Source organism: Takifugu rubripes, chromosome 22, assembly GCF_901000725.2.
Source record: "Takifugu rubripes chromosome 22, fTakRub1.2, whole genome shotgun sequence".
NCBI classification, from domain to species: Eukaryota; Metazoa; Chordata; class Actinopteri; order Tetraodontiformes; family Tetraodontidae; genus Takifugu; species Takifugu rubripes.
Genome location: NC_042306.1, coordinates 14,837,408 through 14,854,965, shown reverse-complemented (window position 1 = coordinate 14,854,965; position 17,558 = coordinate 14,837,408). Strand labels below are relative to the sequence as shown.

General features: G+C 51.3%; 1 protein-coding gene across 5 annotated transcripts in view; it reads left to right on the top strand.

Annotated features, from left to right (window-relative positions):
* Nucleotides 1-17,558, top strand: part of LOC105418581 (receptor-type tyrosine-protein phosphatase N2-like) — a 75,034-nt gene that overhangs the window by 26,261 nt on the left and 31,215 nt on the right. For all 5 annotated transcript variants that reach the window (XM_029831179.1, XM_029831177.1, XM_029831175.1 and 2 more), the window contains one exon: nt 9,060-9,124. In XM_029831179.1, the coding sequence (XP_029687039.1) occupies nt 9,060-9,124 (65 nt within the window). The remainder of the gene's footprint in view (nt 1-9,059; nt 9,125-17,558) is intronic.

Sequence of the window (17,558 nt, the reverse complement as noted above, 5' to 3'; positions counted from 1 at the left end):
CTTTAATACCTGCAGACCGGCGCTGTTAGATGAGCTCTGCCCTGGGGTCACATCTGCACATCTCCGTCCATCTTACTGAGGTTCTGCGGGGTCACAGATCTGGAAGCCTCATCTCTGTTTTCTCCTCACGTTGGGGACGGGCGGGTTGGCGGCTGACCAGGCTGCTCGCCGTTCCACCATCTTGATGGACACGGCGTGTGATTTGCAGTGACAAGCGGAACAAATGTCGGTAATGAGGTCACCTTGGGCTGCAGGTCTGTGTCGGACTTTCAAGGCCAACCTCTGGGCCACGCGCACACACACACACACACACACACACACACACACACACACACACACATACACACAAACAGGTGCGTGCGTGTGTGTGTGTGTGTGTGTGCGCACAGGATTTTAGAGGGAAAAAATGAGATGTTGAGATGCAGCATCTTCCCACCTGAGGAAGATTTATTCTTTATAGCAGCATCAAGTCTGTTGAAAGTTGAAAATGTTCTTTGCGTCCCTTTTTTAACTCCGAGTTTGTGTTTTAAAAGTGTCAAGAACTTGTTGTTTTTTTTATCGTCCCCTGAATTTTACGTGGATTTTATATTTCTGCTGTTTGGTTTGGCTCCAACGGTGGTCGTGTGGCGTTCAAGGCACTTCTGATCAGAGGAAACAACGCAATCGAGCATCTGTGTGTGTGTGTGTGTGTGTGTGTGTGTGTGTGTGTGTGTGTGTGGCTTCTCCTCTGGTGCTAACTGACCATCTCATGTCAAACACCAGCCTTCACTGGCTTCCTTTTCCACCTGAAGAGCTCAACCTTTTCCATCCTGGTGCGTTGCTGGAGCTCAGGAACTGTGGCCCTGCGGGGGAAGGGCCCCGGGTACAGCCGCGCCCCCAGAGAGGAGCAGGATCCCCCACTTATCCTGGGGAATCAGCTCGCAGGTGTGAGGCTGTGAACAGGTCCTGGCAGCTGAACACCAGTTTACCCAGCAGCCCCGTCTCTGGCTGCTGGAGCGCAGCTCCGGCTTTGGCACCTTTTTATTTATTTATTTATCCTTCAGCCCGAGGCCTCCCTTTGTTTACACCTAGATGGACTCCTGAGAGGGGCCACTGCTTCCCACACCTCCCTCCCTTCCTCCCACACCTCCCTCCCTCCCTTCCTACATCCCTCCCTCCCTTCCCCCCTTCCTCCCCTCCCTCCCTCACCTCACTTCCTTCCTTCCTTCCTCCCTCCCTCCCTTCGTCCCTCCCTCCCTCCCTCCCTTCCTCCCCCTCCCTTCTTCCCTCCCTTCCTCCCTCCCTTCCTCCCCCTCCCTCCCTCTCCCTCCCTCCCTCCCTTCCTCCCCCCTCTCTCCCTCCCTTCCTCCCCCCTCCCTCCCTTCTTCCCTCCCTCCCTCCCTCCCCCCTTCTTCCCTCCGTCCCTCCCCTCCCTCCCTTCCTCCCTCCCTTCTTCCCTCCCTCCCTCCCCCTCCCTTCTTCCCTCCCTCCCTCCCTCACCTCACTTCCTTCCTTCCTTCCTTCCTCCCTCCCTCCCTCCCTCCCTCCCTCCCTTCCTCCCCCTCCCTTCTTCCCTCCCCTTCCTCCCTCCCTTCCTCCCCCTCCCTTCTTCCCTCCCTTCCTCCCTCCCTCCCCCTCCCTCCCCCCTTCTTCCCTCCCTCCCTACCCCTCCCTTCCTCCCTCCCTCCCTCCCTCCTTCTGACAATAACCAACATACAAACTCACCACGATGACTTCCTGCTGATAACCGGGTCATTATATTTTGTCAAGGTGGGACTGAAGAAAAACCTAATTAAACCTAATCAGGTTACAAATCATCAATAAAAGGTCACAGAGGATCAGTGAAAGGTTAATTCGAGTAATACGTTTGCAATGGCTGTTTTTGCTTTTAGGTAATTATGTCATTTCACAGCTGTTTTATCTGAAAATGTCTTTAAATCTTCCCTCCTGTGTCATTGAAAGGTTGATTAATGGAGCTGTGGGAGAAGGTGGCTGGTCTGGCAGGATACCATCTTCATGTGAAAGCTTCTCTTATCACAGATCTCCCCACCAGGCTGCTCTGTCCTCAGAATGCCGCTCTGCAGCGAGGCCGCGGCTGGAGAGCGGCATCTTTAGTGTTTCCATCTACACAGTCAGAAACAGTGCGTGTTCAGGAACGATGAGGCGGCACCCCCCTTCTGCTCGTCCATGTGAAGCCAAGTGAAGTGATCGCTAATACGTGTCCAACATGCTTTTCAGTAGCTGGTTGAGGTCAGGCTCTTCTCTCCAGGGTCGTGCTGGAACGCTGCCCACACGCTCCAACAGGCAGGTGTCACTTTGAATGAAAGAGCTTCCACACTGACAGGAACTCGTTAGACGTTCCATGTGTTTGACCTCTCAGGCTTTAAACCACACTGGTCTCGTTTAGTTGCTTTGCAGCCTTTTTAAAGCTACAACCTGTGTTCTAATGACTTGGGCCACCTCTCACCACCTGATCCTGGGCGCCTTGATGGTTCTTTGGCTCCCAAAGGGACCCCCATAGAGGGTATACTCCCCACCAGCCTCCAGACCCTCCAGACCCTCATTGGGACTGAGCAGGGCTGAACGGGAGACGTGCGTTGTTAGCATGTTAGCTTTCTGCGCTTTTGCGACGGATAATGGCGTCACCGATCAGGTGGTGTAAGAAAGTCTTCTCAGTAACTTTAGAGAGGCTCCTTGTTTTCTTGTGTTGACCTTCGTGTGTCAAGGACGGTTTTGCTGCGGGTTTTATTAATATTTCCTACGTGCTTTTGATGTCAATACAGATCTCTGAAACACGGCCACGTTATGAACAAGCCAACCTCGAGCGTCTTGCAGAGTTGTGCTGGCGGAGCGCGTGGGCGGCCAGAACCATTGAAGGCTCAAGGATTTCTCCTGCAGCTGTTGGACTGTTTGTCCTCCCCCCAGTGATGGTGGAGAATATTTCCCCGAAGTAGATTAGTTGTGTAGGAGAAGCCTGCGCCGTTCCCCCAGTGAGAGGCTGCTGCCGAGGCCGGGCGGCGGCGTTCAGCCGGCGGATAAAGCGCAGCGTTTCATGCTAGTGAGGTTTCTAAACGCCCGATAAAACCGCGTCCAAAACAAACGGAGCCAATCGATGCTTTGTGCTGATTTGTTGCCAGTTGTTGCAGACTCTAAAATCAGGTTTTCCTGATGTCCCGCTTTGATTTGAAAGGATTTGTGTTCCTGAAAGAAGGTCTGAAAGTCTCTGTCTGTGTCGCCGTCGTGGTTGGACACTAACGGACGAGAAGCTGGAAACGATAGACGCAGGTCCAGGATTGACGCTCGTTTGCGCTTGTGCTCAGTTTGGAATTGAGCGCTTTACTACCGGAGCCGACGCGTCCTGCAGCAGCTGCTGATCAGACCGGGGGAGGAGGGCCGGAGGCTTTCTCTCACTCTCCAACCAAGAAGATGAGTCATGTGTGCTGCAAAGGTCGTCCATCAGAGTCGCTGAGGGAGGGAGGGAGAGTGATGGAGGAGGGAGGCGTTAAGTGTTGGCTTTCCACGTCAGTGCTGCTGTCAGGAGCTCTAAGTGGGGCTTTCTTCTTCTACTGATACTCACCTCTGACAGCAGGACGGTCTGAGTCCAGACATCATCGCTCAACAGATGAACAGCTTTTTCATTTAGTCCGCACACAGCTCACCTGTGCACGGTACAAACGTCGCTTCCTGTGTCCGTTTAATGAGGAACGTTTTAAAATGATGAGGTTTGATGATGACGTTGAGTCAGAAATCTAGAGAAGTAGCTGCCAACCAAACCCTTTCATAAATGTGTTCTTCTCTTGGTTCCTGTCTCCACTTTGTCCTCAAACCATCAAACATCTATGGTAAAAGGGGAGGAGCCTACAGGGGGAGGAGTCTGTTGCGACATAGAGTTGATGGCTGAAGATGAAGTTGGTATTTTAACATTATCTGCCCCCCCCCCCCGGCTGCTGCTCGGCTGGGTGATGCCGGGCTCCTCCCCAACGTTGGCAGCCTTATCTCCGGCCCTGCCAGCTGATCGTCATCTGCCACTTATCAGTCCTCGAAACGCCACCGCCCACACACCCAGCAGAGCGAGGGAACTCGCACCCAGAGGAAGGAACGGCAGGAAGGAAGGAGGAGGAGGTGGAAGGAAGGAGGAGGTGGAAGGAAGGAGGAGGTGAATAAAGAGGAGGAGGAGGCAGTCAGAGGGTCAAATGAAGGAGAGAAGGTTCATTTCATGACAGCTGGCTCCAGTAGAAGGGGTGTGGATGAGTTGTTCTCAAATGCATAGTTGGCGTTTGTTTGTTTGTTTGTTTGTTTGTTTGTTTGTTTGTTTGTTTGCGTCGTCCACCATCCGCCCTTTGGAACTGAATGCTTCATCTATTGACTCTTGAAGTGTGATTGAAAGAGCAACTTCACCGGAGACTCGAGGCAAAATGCGCAGAAACCCAGGTTATGGGAGATGCTTTCATCTCGTTTCACATCAAAGAGTTAAGGTCAGCTCCATTTGTGAAGTATTGGACTTTATGACTCAAGCTCCCCTCCCTCAAAGGTCGCCCCCACTTGGGTAATATTAGCTTTTATGACGATTCCCCATGAAATGAAGCCAGTTTTACACCCTTCCCGACAGCTCCAGAGGGAGAGCAGCCGTATGTGTGAACGCCGTCAATCCAGCATTACTTCCTGTATGGCCAGCGTTTCCAGCGAGGCGGCGGCTGATGCGCGGTAGTTACCTGTAGGTCGTTACCTGTCGTGGGCGGTGGGGCGTTTACCTGCCCAGGTCCCCGGTGGGACATCAGCTTGATGGAAGAGAGGTCTTCCATACACAAGTCTGTGGCTATTTTTGATCCCTTTGACCTTTAAACTCAGAAAGAATGAATTCATTTTATACATTTGTGGCAGTAACTGCAGCTGAGAGCGCCCCCTGCCCCTCAGGAGGGATAACTGCTGTCATCCACCAGAGCTTCCAGACGTTAGGACTCAGAAACCAGAGGGAATACCAGCAAATTTAATTAAAAATGAGTAGAAATTAAAATGCGAGTCATTAGGGTGCACAGACACAGCTGGATGGTCATTTTTCAATGATTCCATTATTTCCATAAATGAGCGCGGCCAGAGCCCAGTTTCCATGACCAACTATTGTTTGGGTGAGAGACAAAACGCATCTTTCAAGCCGCTCCACAGGAAGCCGAATCCTCTGTTCCAGAGTACCTGATTACTTTTTCCTTGGGGAGAATGAACCTCAGGGCTAATTGTTTTTTAGTTTCACCTTTATTCTGCCTGTTAACGCTGCTTAATAAGCAAAGAAGCTGCTTCCTTCTTCAGCTCCGCGGTGACTGATGTCTTAAATCAAACCCTCATTTTCCACGAAGGCTTGCGGAGAAATGAGCTACATGCTGAAGATCAAAGAGAATAAACCCTCTCTCTGCTGGTTTTTCTTAGATTGTGTAATATACTGTAGTTCTGCCTCATAATGAGAAGCTAAAGCTCAGTTCTGCAAACAGCTGCATCATTACACGCGTACAGGAACGCTGCTTCATCTCATCCCATCCCTCCAACGTAAAGAACAAGAGCGCAGACGTTGTTTTAATGCCGCTGAATCGAAAACTGTTGACCTGGTTTCACATTAACTGCGTCTCAACACTGTTTATTGCACTTCAAGAAATCCTTCTCACATCCCTTTATTCAGTTTCTCACTTCTCATTTAGTCTCTCCATCTGTCCATCACACTCTTTTCTTGTCTCCCCCCCCCTCTCTCTCTCTCTCTCTCTTTCTCTCTCTCTCTCTCTTTCTCTCTCTCTCTGCTTCCTTAATGGTCTCTCAACCCCCAGGTGGCCTTAGATGGCATTTTGGCCCCCTGCTCTAGAATTTAATTACACATAGCTTTGTCTTCATCTCTCTCTCTCTCTCTCTCTCTCTCTCACACACACACACACACACACACACACACACACACACACACACAGCGGAGGCGCTGCGATGGGGTAAACAGGAGCAGATTGATGACTGAAAAGTTAATATCAGGAATTAAATTATGGAAGTGAGGGGGAAACCGTAACCTCCAAGATGATTTTGAATCAGAATAATCTGTTCTGGCAGATGTTCCAGTGACTCGCGCCTTCTGAAGAGTTGGTCAATTGACACACTTGGTTTTAGAAGCACATTTGCTTTTGTCCATTAACGTACCCTTTCGTTGGGCACTACTGACCATCTCATTGTTGGTCCAACAGCGTTCCGGTCTGGGTCAGACCAGAATAATCACACCCAGCAGGTGGACCACGAGGTGGTCACATTTAATCAAGGTGGAAGAACTCCACCTTGTTCTACCTTGTAATCATAAGTGAATAGTGTATTTATTTAGGATCAGAGACATTTTCTCTCAGCACCAAGCTCCTCTGATGGCTTTCGGCCTTCACCTGACCACCTCCTATGTTCCCTTCTTCTAGTTCAGATATTAGCCACATTCCTCCTGTGGGTTTTCTACCTCAAAGACATCTAGTCCTGTCTTTACCAGACTTTACCAGAGCTTCCCCAGGCACAAAGGGGGAAAAATGGGGGGCGATATATTTTAATTAGCCCAGGAATGGTGGCCCTCGCGATCCTGTAATGTGATTAGAGCCCTGTACCGGGGCTGCAGCGACAGGCCCCACTCCTCTTCCTGCCCCTGCTTTTGAGCGATGGCTGTTGTTTTCTTCTCATTATACACATCCTGAAATGGACCCAAGAGAGTGAGTGAGAGGTGTGGTGGTCTGGCCGGTGGGGGGTTGGCTAATGGCTGAAACAACCATCTCGGTGGTGGGAGACCATCTATTCTGTGGCTCCGGGACCGTGGAGCCGGCTCGGGCCTTTCCCTTTTGTCAGCAGTGAAAAATGAAGCATTTCTGAATCCGTGGCGCTCGCTGTGTTCCCCTCTGGGCGCCTCAGCTACGTTAACTTAACATAAAGCAGAATTCAGGACAGGGGGCATCCCGGGTGACAGATGAAGGGCCCGCATGTGTTTGGGAGGGAAAATAGAGGGGCCCCTTTTGTCAAAATGAGATCTGCTCCTCCTTGCTTCCTTCAGGCCTATTTCTTGTTTCTTTGCAATCCAAATGTATCTCAGAGCTACGAAGAAAGATGGAATATTGTCGAAATGGAAAAAAGAGAATAATCCGAGTGTAAATCATTTTCCATCAGCGTCCTCTCTGTCCATTTGTGCTTGGCCCCCATTTTGTCACATTATGGCTTATTTTCACACCGCCTGCCTGCCAGGCTAAAAGAAAATGCGCCAGTCAGTCTGAGCACGACAAACCGACCCATTGCAGCTCCTTAAAAATGATTCCAATCTGGGTTTTGGAGCGGAAGCTCGCTGGGCTCCAAATGAAGCCCCTCCACTCGGGCAGTGCAGAGGAGGAACGTACCAACGGCGTCGGGAGGTCCACAGACGCGAGCTGTGATGTTGTCATGCTTCCTGGCCACGTGGCGAGACTCCGCGGGGGTGCCAGCGGGCGCTTGTGATCACCACCCAACGCACATCACGTTGAGAGCTTTCATGTTTGATTGTATTTGCATATATCTGACTTGTTTTACTCTGATTTTGCGTCGGGGATTAAATTTGTGTGTGTGTGTGTGTGTGTGTGTGTGTGGATGCCAATTAGGCTTCCCAGCAGATGCAAGTCAAATAGGTTTTGCCTAACCAATTACCAGACACACTTTAGGAAACGCTCTCTCCACTCTGTCTCCACCTCTGTTCCATCTGAACCCTCTTAATCCTTTAAAAACCATTTGGACACATCAATGCAGCCCAGAATAAGCGGCTGATGGCAGCAGACGGCAGGAGAGAAAGATGTCATCGGACGTGTTGGAGCTGCGCTAATATCTGCTGTAGCCGTAGAAGTCGGAACGTTTTGGCTCCCGAGGCTGCAAAACATACCTGTAAACAAACCGGTGCTGACATTTTCCTGCTTATCACCTCGGAAATGAAACTCTGATTACTCAGCTGCGATATCTGACACCCGATAACATCGCTGGGTCACAAAGCAATAAGAAAGACAGTGCAGCGTTTTGGAGATCCGTGCCTGGTTCCGACTGGTCGCAGTTAGAAGGTGTCGGAGTTCTGGACTGGAGTCAAATCAAGCCCCTGACATGGGAGGCAAGCTCCAGTGCCCAACGAGCGGCAGCGGCGAGGGAATTCAAGCTGAAATCCACCCGTGCAACTGTTTGGGTGCTTGTGGCCCTGCAGGAAGGTGGCAGCAGCCTTCAGAGCTGCTCTGCTCAGCTCCACCATCCCACCGCGTCCGAGGCTTCGCAGCACAATACAAAACTTGGCTGAGTGTGTTTTCTGAACTTTTCCGACCGCCGGGTCCCGCCTGCACCAGGAAATGGACTCACTTAACGGCTGCACTCGAAATGTATATTTTAAGCAGCATCAGACGTCGACCCTCTTCATCACCGGAGGATTTCTGCGGCCGCATGGGCGACGGATGTGGTCCTGCAGAGTGTGAAGGGCCACTCAGCTGTTTAAGGTTGAGGCGTGTAGTTACACAACACTTGGGAACACTTGGGAATTGCTCTGGCAGATTTAAAAGAGCGATTCTAAAAGCTGTGGGTGAATATGGAGGACGAATAACAGTCAAAGCTATCTGCATGTTCTTCATCTGCCAGGTGTGTCAACAAAGAGTCGCTCTGTGTCTCCTTCACATGCAAAGTAAAGCCAATGCAATTATGCGTCCGCTCTTTCCGCTGTTAAAACATTTTGTTCAGGCTTTAATTGGTTCTCTGATTCGTCTCAGTTGCCGCCCCTCATTTGTTTCTCTTTGGGGCAGCAAGAAGAGCCGTGCGCTCCATAATCGTCATCGTCGTGCAGCATTTTTCATAAATTCTCTTGTAATAGCTCGTTTGGTTGTGGAACAGCAGAGCTCATTAAGAAGGTTTGCTCAGCGTTTCTTCACTTTTTGCTCCACCTTCTGACACCAGATGTCCACGTTAATTAGTGAGGACTTCAGGACGAGCGACGTAAACGACCCAAACACCACTCGAGCGGCCGCGACACCACTGTTTGTTTCTGCACTCCTACGTACGGTTTCATGAGATTTATGGGGTTTGTGTTTGTCTTTCGGCAGTTCAGAAGAAAGCAGCTTTGGAGAAAGAGTCCAAGCTCATCATCCTGGAGGCCGGATTCGCTGACGTAAGCACATCTCTTTTTTTCCCCTTTCACCTTCCTTTTTTATCATGAAGACTGGACTCTGCTGTCTCCTGGGCCTCAGAGGAGGTAAATGTGTGCACGGGTCTGTCAGACATCAGCATCTGCGTTGGTTCCCTCAGCAGAGTGCTGGCTGCTGCTGTGCTCAGAGCTGCGTGGAGGTCACTTCTCTGGCGTGTGTTCAGTCTTTTTGCTCTGGGAAACAAAATGAGCAACACTTGCCGGTGGTTTTTGGACCTCCCGGGAGGTGTCCTGAGGGCCGTCGACCACCTCTGCTGTTCCGTCCCCTCATGGAGATGTTTTAAGAACTGGCGTGCTCTTTTGCTGGATCGATGAAAAGGCTGTCAAGAAGTAAAAAAGGTCAATTAGGTTCTCATTAATTCGCTGACCGAGATTCACTCAGGCTCACTTCTCCATTCCTTTCCTCCCATCCCGCATTCACAGTCACACTTCCAGAAACTCCAAAGCAACAGATCCACAATAAGTTTTGGAACAACAGCATCAGAATATCATTTGTGCTGCCTGCTGCCTCTGCCCCGTCTCAGCCTCTCTCGCTCGTGGGTTTCATCTCATATCATTGCTATTCTGCACCATCTGTGCAGGAAATAGACTGCTGAGCATCTGCAAGGCGTATTGATTCAAGAGTTAGTCTGCACCAATGACAGCAAACCATCCAGCATGCTTATCAAACGTGGCACCCGCCAGATCCAGAGAGCGACGGCAGAGTGGGGCGCGTGGGGGAGATTGGACATAAGGAGAACGGGAGACGGTGGGGGAGGACGGAGTGAAGGGCCCGTCGAGGTGATCAATACCTAGTTTCAAACAGCAGCCAATTATGGCCAATCGAATCCCCCCCGTAAAAGAGAGAGAGGGAGAGAAAATCTCTCCATCACCGGCTGCCTGAGAGGAATAACAGAGGAAAAAGTCTTGGAGCTGCAACTGGCAGAGCAACATCCATCATCAGCCTGGATTATCCTTTATCATACACTGTAAAAATAGAATATTAGCAGACTGCATTACAGCCAGCAGCTTTAGAAATACCATAAAAGAAGTTCCCTGAATGAAAAAAGAAACTATTTTCTCCTCTGTAAGTACATTTACGCTGCCAGCAGGTTTGCAGGTGTTTTATTTTTGCATGCAGAGAAATGAATTCTCATTTTCTCTGACGCCTGTTTATATTTGACATCAAGAGGACATGAAAGTGTATTGATCCCTGTGGGGAAATTAGCTTGTTGCTGCAGCAAAGCAAATGGAAGGAAGAAAACCAATAAAAGCAAAACACCAGCACAGTAAAGCAACATAAATGATTGTGTCCATGCGCGTGTTTAAGTGCCTGATGATCCAGCATATGAAATGCAATTTAAATGGAATTCGCTTCCGTGTTTCTGTTTGCTGGGATTGATGTTTTTAGCCGGCCGTCCTTGTTTTGTTAGCGCTGTCGTCCCACAGCTGGGAGGCTCAGGATTGTTTCTAGGGTTTTCTCCGGGTTGTCCAGGGTCGTCCTGCAGCCCATTAGGAGGACCATTACAGGTCCGGCCCCTGGTGTGTTCCCTCTGGAGAGGCAGCTCCAGCACTCCCACGAACCTGATTTGAAAGAAGCAACATTTAACACAAGACTAAATAATAATAATGGTTCTAAAATACAGCTTAACTAGGAATTTATATCCAATTATGTCTTCCAGGGCTCATCATGGTATAAAGACAAGGACAGAAAAGCTGTCCGTCTATTGGCTGCTGCAGACAGATGCACATACACAAAGGAAGCCGCCATATATCTCCAATATTCACACACAGTTTAAGAGAGAACGGCTCTGCTGCTTAATGAAGCTCTCAAAAATTATGAGCGGCAATTTTCCTGGAGAACAAATCCCCCTATGAGCAATACTTGTCGGGCCAACAGCAACACAACCCGTCGCGAGGAGTGTCGGTAATAAAGGGTGCTATGAAAGCCCAAACGAGCATGATTGAGCGTTAGCAGTTAGCTGGCAGCCAGTCAGCCGGAGAATGAGCCGCTGATGGTTAATGCATGACTGAAACACATTCACACTCCACACGCCAAACAATCATTGTTGTCTTTAGATTGATTGAGAAAAACCAATGAAGAGAAACTTTTCAACATATTTTAACGCCCAATCGGAGCCAGCCTGTAGCGACCGTGATGTAGTCGCAGTAGCAAGTGTCCAAAGTCAAACCAAGTGTTGTCTGCAGAAGGTCAGACAGGAGGACGTCCACGTTGGACAAACGTGCACGTGGGGTGGGGTGGGGTGAGTAAGAGTTGGCCCTGGGAGATGTCTCTGTAGCAACAAGCTCTTGGGGTGAAACACATCAACGAGGGTCAGTGTTCAGGTGGTCTCCTCTCTGCAACAGCTACTCCACCACCTTTGAACTGCAGCTGCTGCACAGCACGTGCACGCCTTGTTTCAACATGCACGCCTGTCTGCAATGGCCAAGCCACGTTATAGCTTCCAGTATGGAAAATATCAAATTCCACCCCTCCATTATACCAATAGGATCAGCTCAAGCCCACCCAGACAGGCAACACGCGGCTGGTGCGTTCGCTCAGAGGCCGAACGCAGCTTCCTCCTCTTTAAATGTGGACCCAGGAAGACTGGTGGCGCTCTGAAGCACAGCTACAAATAAACCCTGCGAGCTCGCCAAGTGGGCGCAACACCGGTGGACTTCAGGGATGGAGCAGATCAGCCGTTTAGCGTGACGTTACAGGTGCAACAGGTCACCTGAGCAGCGAACTCAGGACCTTGTGGAGCCTGATGCCTCGCTGCAGAGGAGCAGGACGTTCTGAGCTGCTTTTCTGTTGTCAAACAGCTTCTCAGCAGCTCAGACGGATTAAAAACCTCCATCAAAAGTTCAAACATCCTCAGCGAAGTGGTTCCAGGCCCCCTGCTGCTGTTTGGCCAGTCTGACCATTTCCACAATCCACCGACGCCCAGTCGAGGCCCCGAGATCTCTGTCCTGTTTTATTACACACTCAGACTCGGGTCCAATTAAGAGAATGTGTTTGTTGCGAGGGAGGTAGAAGATAAGGTTGCCGTGGCAGCAACCAGATTATGATTGTCCTGGAGTGGCACTAATCCTCCTCCAATCCTGCCAGCTCGTTTGTTCACAGCGAATCAAGGCGCCTCCATATTTGTCTGGGAGAGCGATTTCACAAAGAGGACGCTGGGAGAGACGAGCTAATGAAAGAGAGAGAGAGACAGAGCAGCTCTAGAAGATCCTGTCCAGGCCCAACAATGGCTGCTTTCAGTCTGATGAGGTTTGATGGAGAGATGTTCACATTAATGGATGGATGGATGGATGGATGGATGGATGGATGGATGGATGGATGGGTGGGTGGGTGGATGGATGGATTGATGGATGGATGGAGGATGGATGGATGGCTGGATGGATGGATGGATGGATGATGGATGGATGGATGGATGGGTGGATGGATGGATGGATGGATGATGGATGGATGGATAATGGATGGATGGATGGAGCCATTGGTTGGGCCTGGTGTCTTCATCCATCTTGCCGGGGCTGGAAGCAACAACCCTCTGGCCGTCTGATGTCCCACCTGGTCCCTGTGGTTCTGTCCCTGTAGTGGTTGGAACCTGGCCTCAGTTCTGTCCCTTCTCCAGGACCAGAGCCCAGGACCCATGATTTGGTTCTTCCCCCCCTCAACATCACAACGTTGATCACTGAAGTGATTCTTCTTGGAATCACAAGAAATCCTTGTATTCCCGGGGGAACCTTCTACAGATGTTCCGAAATCTGGAACAGCAACATCTCAAACTGGACTGAAACCAGAACTCTGAATCGAAACTGTCCGCTGATCTTCTTGCCACGTCAACAGTGCTCATTTGGCCGTGCTGCTGGAGGTGTTGCGTGACAGAGCTCCTCTCCCTGGGCTGCGTGTCGCCTCGCTCCGCCCGCCGAGCCGCCGTGACCGCCGCCGCTAATGGCGCCCACAGCGGTTTCCATTTGGAGGAGAGAGGAGCGATAGCATCGCTGGTAATGACACCCGCTATTGTCGGTGCGTGCTGTCTGCCCAGGTGCCTGCGTGGAAAGAGCTTTATTTGAAAGAGAATATTAACGAAGCACACGTGCGCGCGTGCGTGCACACACTGGATCAAGGTTTTGTCTTCGCCCTGTTCTGCCGTTAATTTTCATCACAAAGAGGAAAATAAATCACGGGAGATGAGAACAAAAAGCACGTGGGAGCTTGTATACACGTGTGGGTACAGTAAGTGGTGTGTGTGATGCACCTGAGTGTGTAAGGCCGTCTGTGTGTGTGTGTGTGTGTGTGTGTGTGTGTGTGTGTGTGTGTGTGTGTGCGTGCACTTATCTGCATCTCCTGCCATAGATATTCAAATCGCTCCATGTGAAAAATTGAATCAAGAGGCTGCTGAAGTGCTGGCTCTTCTTTCTCTCTGTGGTCCAGGCGCGGCGCCCGAATCGTCTTTGATATGGTAATGAGGGCTCGCTGTGGGGACCCTGAGAGACAGATGGATGCTGGGATGTGTCCCAGGTGCTGTTGCCAGTGTGTGGTCTACCTAGGTGCATTATAGTTGCGTATGGAGCGCCTTTTCCTGACTCCTCCCACTCATGCTCAGTCTGGTATGATCCAGAGACGCTGGGAGGTCCAGGCTGGAGAACGGAGGCCTGGACGTCTCGGTCCATCCCATTCGGAGACAACGTGAGGTTCCGCTCATCCATGGCAGAGCGAGGCGCCATCGCTCGTACCTGCGGACCGGCGTCAACATCCTGGCTGCTGAGCTGTAATTTAGAGCAAACGGCTCCCTCTATCAAAACGACTGCAGCGCGCGCCCACAAATCACAGCCGTTTCCACGACTACATGTTGCTTCATCTCTGTTTAATTTCTTCTGCTCGACTGGTTGATTTGGACGGTTCGGATCTTCTGGGTGTCTCCGCGCTGCTCGTGAGCACCACTTAGCGTTTGTCTGCCCTCCCTCATCGGTAGTTTTAAGACATTTAGCAATTCAATTAGGGCCCAGTTATCCACCACAATCGTTCCTGTGAAAATCAAACTATCTGCTAATTTGATGATGTTAGAAATTGGTCACATTCAGTGGCGTCTGCGCGGCGTCTCTGTTAAATGATTCACCCACGGACAGTAAATAGATCAATACTGTCACATTTTCCATAACTGATGGCTCTTTTGTCAGAGCTAATGAAGAAAACGGATCTGATGGAAGTTTGAAGCTCCGCCGAGACAAGCTGCTGTCACGTTGTCAATTATCACGGAATAGAGGAATTTATGCAGCTTTTTTTGGGGGGGGGGTGGTGTTGGTGTGCTGCTGCGTCTCCTCGCGGCGATGGAAGCAGCAGCACCACACTGGGTGACATCTGCAGCCAAAGGTTTCTGTTAGCTGGGAGACACTGACAGGCAGCCTCTGACAGGCTGCTGCCCAGGCACCGCACTCTCCAGGTGGGTGCAGAGGGCACTGCCGGGGCCCGGAGCCTCGGCCATAATTACCCCCCGGTGCACCACCAGCCGGTGTGAGAACGCCCCCCTCCCTCCGTGAGGTGATCTGGATGCGTCAGGATGCATCTGGCTGATGCCCACTGCAGTCCTGCAGATGACAGAGGGAATGTGTGACGGTTGCTGATCTGTTTGTACAGCTGTGGTGTGTGTGTGTGTGTGTGTGTGTGTGTGTGTGTGTGTGTGTGTGTGTGTGTGTGTGTGTACAGAATGCCATTACCTAATCCTCCATGTTACCAAGCAGCTCACGGGCACTCACATAGCAGCAGGGCCCAGTAAAAGTCTCCCACATGCTGCCGTTGAACCCTGCTTGAATCATCAGTGATGCCAAAAGTTCATGTTGCCCATCTCAGCGGTGGTGGCCGTGGGGGGGGGGGGGGGGGGGGGGGAGCGCACCATCGCCATCGTCGACAGAAACAATAAAGCATAAAGAAAGGGTGGTGGAAGCATCAGAAGCCACTCTCTCTGCTCCGCTGGCTACGTGGCGACAGCCTCTGACCTCCGTTCTGATTCGCTGGGTAGCGTTAGCTTGTTCCGCGTGTATGTGATGGGCTCGGTAATGCTGTTTGTCTCCTTCCTGTTGGCTAATGTAGCCGCCCTCAGTCACAGCATGAACCATGTGGTTGGCAATTAGCAGGAATTATGTCCTCCATTATCACACCACCTCTGTTTTCTGTGCTGATCACAAACAGTAGGAAAACATTTCTATGCTGATGATGACAGCGAGTCACCGCGGCGGCTTTGATTTTTAGATTTGATCCACCGTCAGAATGCTGGTGGGGAAGGGGTGGGGGGGGGGCTACCCCGAGCTGTCGGAGCTAACAACTACAGGATGTGTCTGCAAATGTGAACGTCATCTTTATTTGAACCTATAGACCCCTGTGATGGAACGTGCATTTGTGCAGCGTAGTTAGCGCGCTAGTTTACAGCTACGCCGTGTTCTGGAGCGTCATTCAGCACTGATAGAGGTTTAATTAAATGGAAATCAAGAACCTTCAGGAGAAGAGTTCAGAGTGAATACAATAGTCAGGAAAATCATTGATAAATATGTGATTTTATGGTGAACAGTGAAAGAAGCTCAAGTCTAACAGGCGTCCTCAGACTTTAACAATAACCAGGGTTGTTCATGAGCAGAGCTGCTTCTTTATAAAGTGCCGCTGCACAGATAATGTTTTCAATCTAGCAATCTCCCTCCCGTAGGTCTGACCTTGGCTGCTTCTATCAGCTGATGAATACGGTGAAGAGATTGCCCTGTTTGTCAGGACAACGCCGCCTCCTTTCAGACGCAGCTCCCGAAGCTGCCGTCCTCTCCCAGTCAAAGTGGAAGAGAAAGAGGCCTGATTGTAGATTTCAGCAAATTGATCTTTTGGGCCGTCCCCCGGGGGGGGGGATGTGAATGTTGATGAAATTTCATCTGTTCCATCGGAAGAGAGAAAAGCTCTCTTTGGTGGGGTCACCTCATGGTGTGTTCCAGGCGATGGCAGCCAGTGTAGCGGGCCTACTGTCCATCACTACTGTCAATCCTTCCTCGCCGTCTTCCCTGCCCCCCCCACCCCCACCAGATCGCCCCACCTTCCTCATCACCCTGTCCAGACACTTTTTACCCAGAGCGTCCTGGCTGCCAGCGCCAGCGCCACCTCATTAGCATTGGCTCCGTTTCCACAGATTAGCCGTAATTAAAGTGTGAAATTAGAGCTGTTACCTTTGGACTGGACACAGGGAGGATGATGGTGGGAGGGGCTTCCTGGCGCGCTGCCATCGGTCATCCTCTCTGGAAGCAGTGAAACAGGGGTTCCCGGGCTCTGTGGTCAGCGTGTCTCCTGCCAGGGGAAGTTTAGCTTCATACGCAATCACCACATCATCAGCCAATGTTCCAAACCAGAGGAGCTCTCCTCTCCTGACATCATGACATCATCAGGTTTCCCAGGAAATGTTGCCTTCCAGTCCAACTTTCCCTCCATGATGAAACGTCTGTGCAACCACCTTTTCTCTCTTCCCCAGCGAGTGTTTGCGTTGAACAAATATATAGTGTTGACTTGTGTGTGCGTCGCTCTTTTCCACGCGGTCATTTTGTGTCCACTTTAATGTGGGACAGCGAGACAGAAGCTGTAGACGAGCGGGGAGATGGACAACAAACGCAGTGTTTACCCTGTTTAGTGTTCCACCGTGTTCCACCGTGTTCCACCGTGATCCACCGTGTTCCACCGTGTTCCACCGTGTTCCACCGTGATCCACCGTGTTCCACCGTGTTCCACCGTGATCCACCGTGTTCCACCGTGATCCACCGTGTTCCACCGTGTTCCACCGTGATCCACCGTGTTCCACCGTGTTCCACCGTGATCCACCGTGTTCCACCGTGATCCACCGTGTTCCACCGTGTTCCACCGTGATCCACCGTGTTCCGCCGTGATCCGCCGTGTTCCGCCGTGATCCGCCGTGTTCCACCGTGTTCCGCCGTGTTCCGCCGTGATCCACCGTGATCCGCCGTGTTCCGCCGTGATCCGCCGTGTTCCGCCGTGTTCCACCGTGATCCGCCGTGTTCCACCGTGTTCCACCGTGTTCCGCCGTGATCCACCGTGTTCCACCGTGATCCGCCGTGTTCCACCGTGTTCCACCGTGTTCCGCCGTGATCCACCGTGTTCCACCGTGATCCGCCGTGTTCCACCGTGATCCGCCGTGTTCCGCCGTGATCCACCGTGTTCCACCGTGATCCACCGTGTTCCACCGACACGGCCGACGGAGGCCACTCTGCTGGGCCTCGGTCCAGGTGAGGAGGAGGAGCAGGACTGATGTTGGGGGAGCGGGTGGGATATTGTCGAAGGTAAAAAGGGGGGGAGGTCTAAGCCGGTTCAGGCCCGGGAGGGGAGGGGGGGTTGCCATGACAATGACACTTGTCTGATGGGGTGCAGCTAATGATG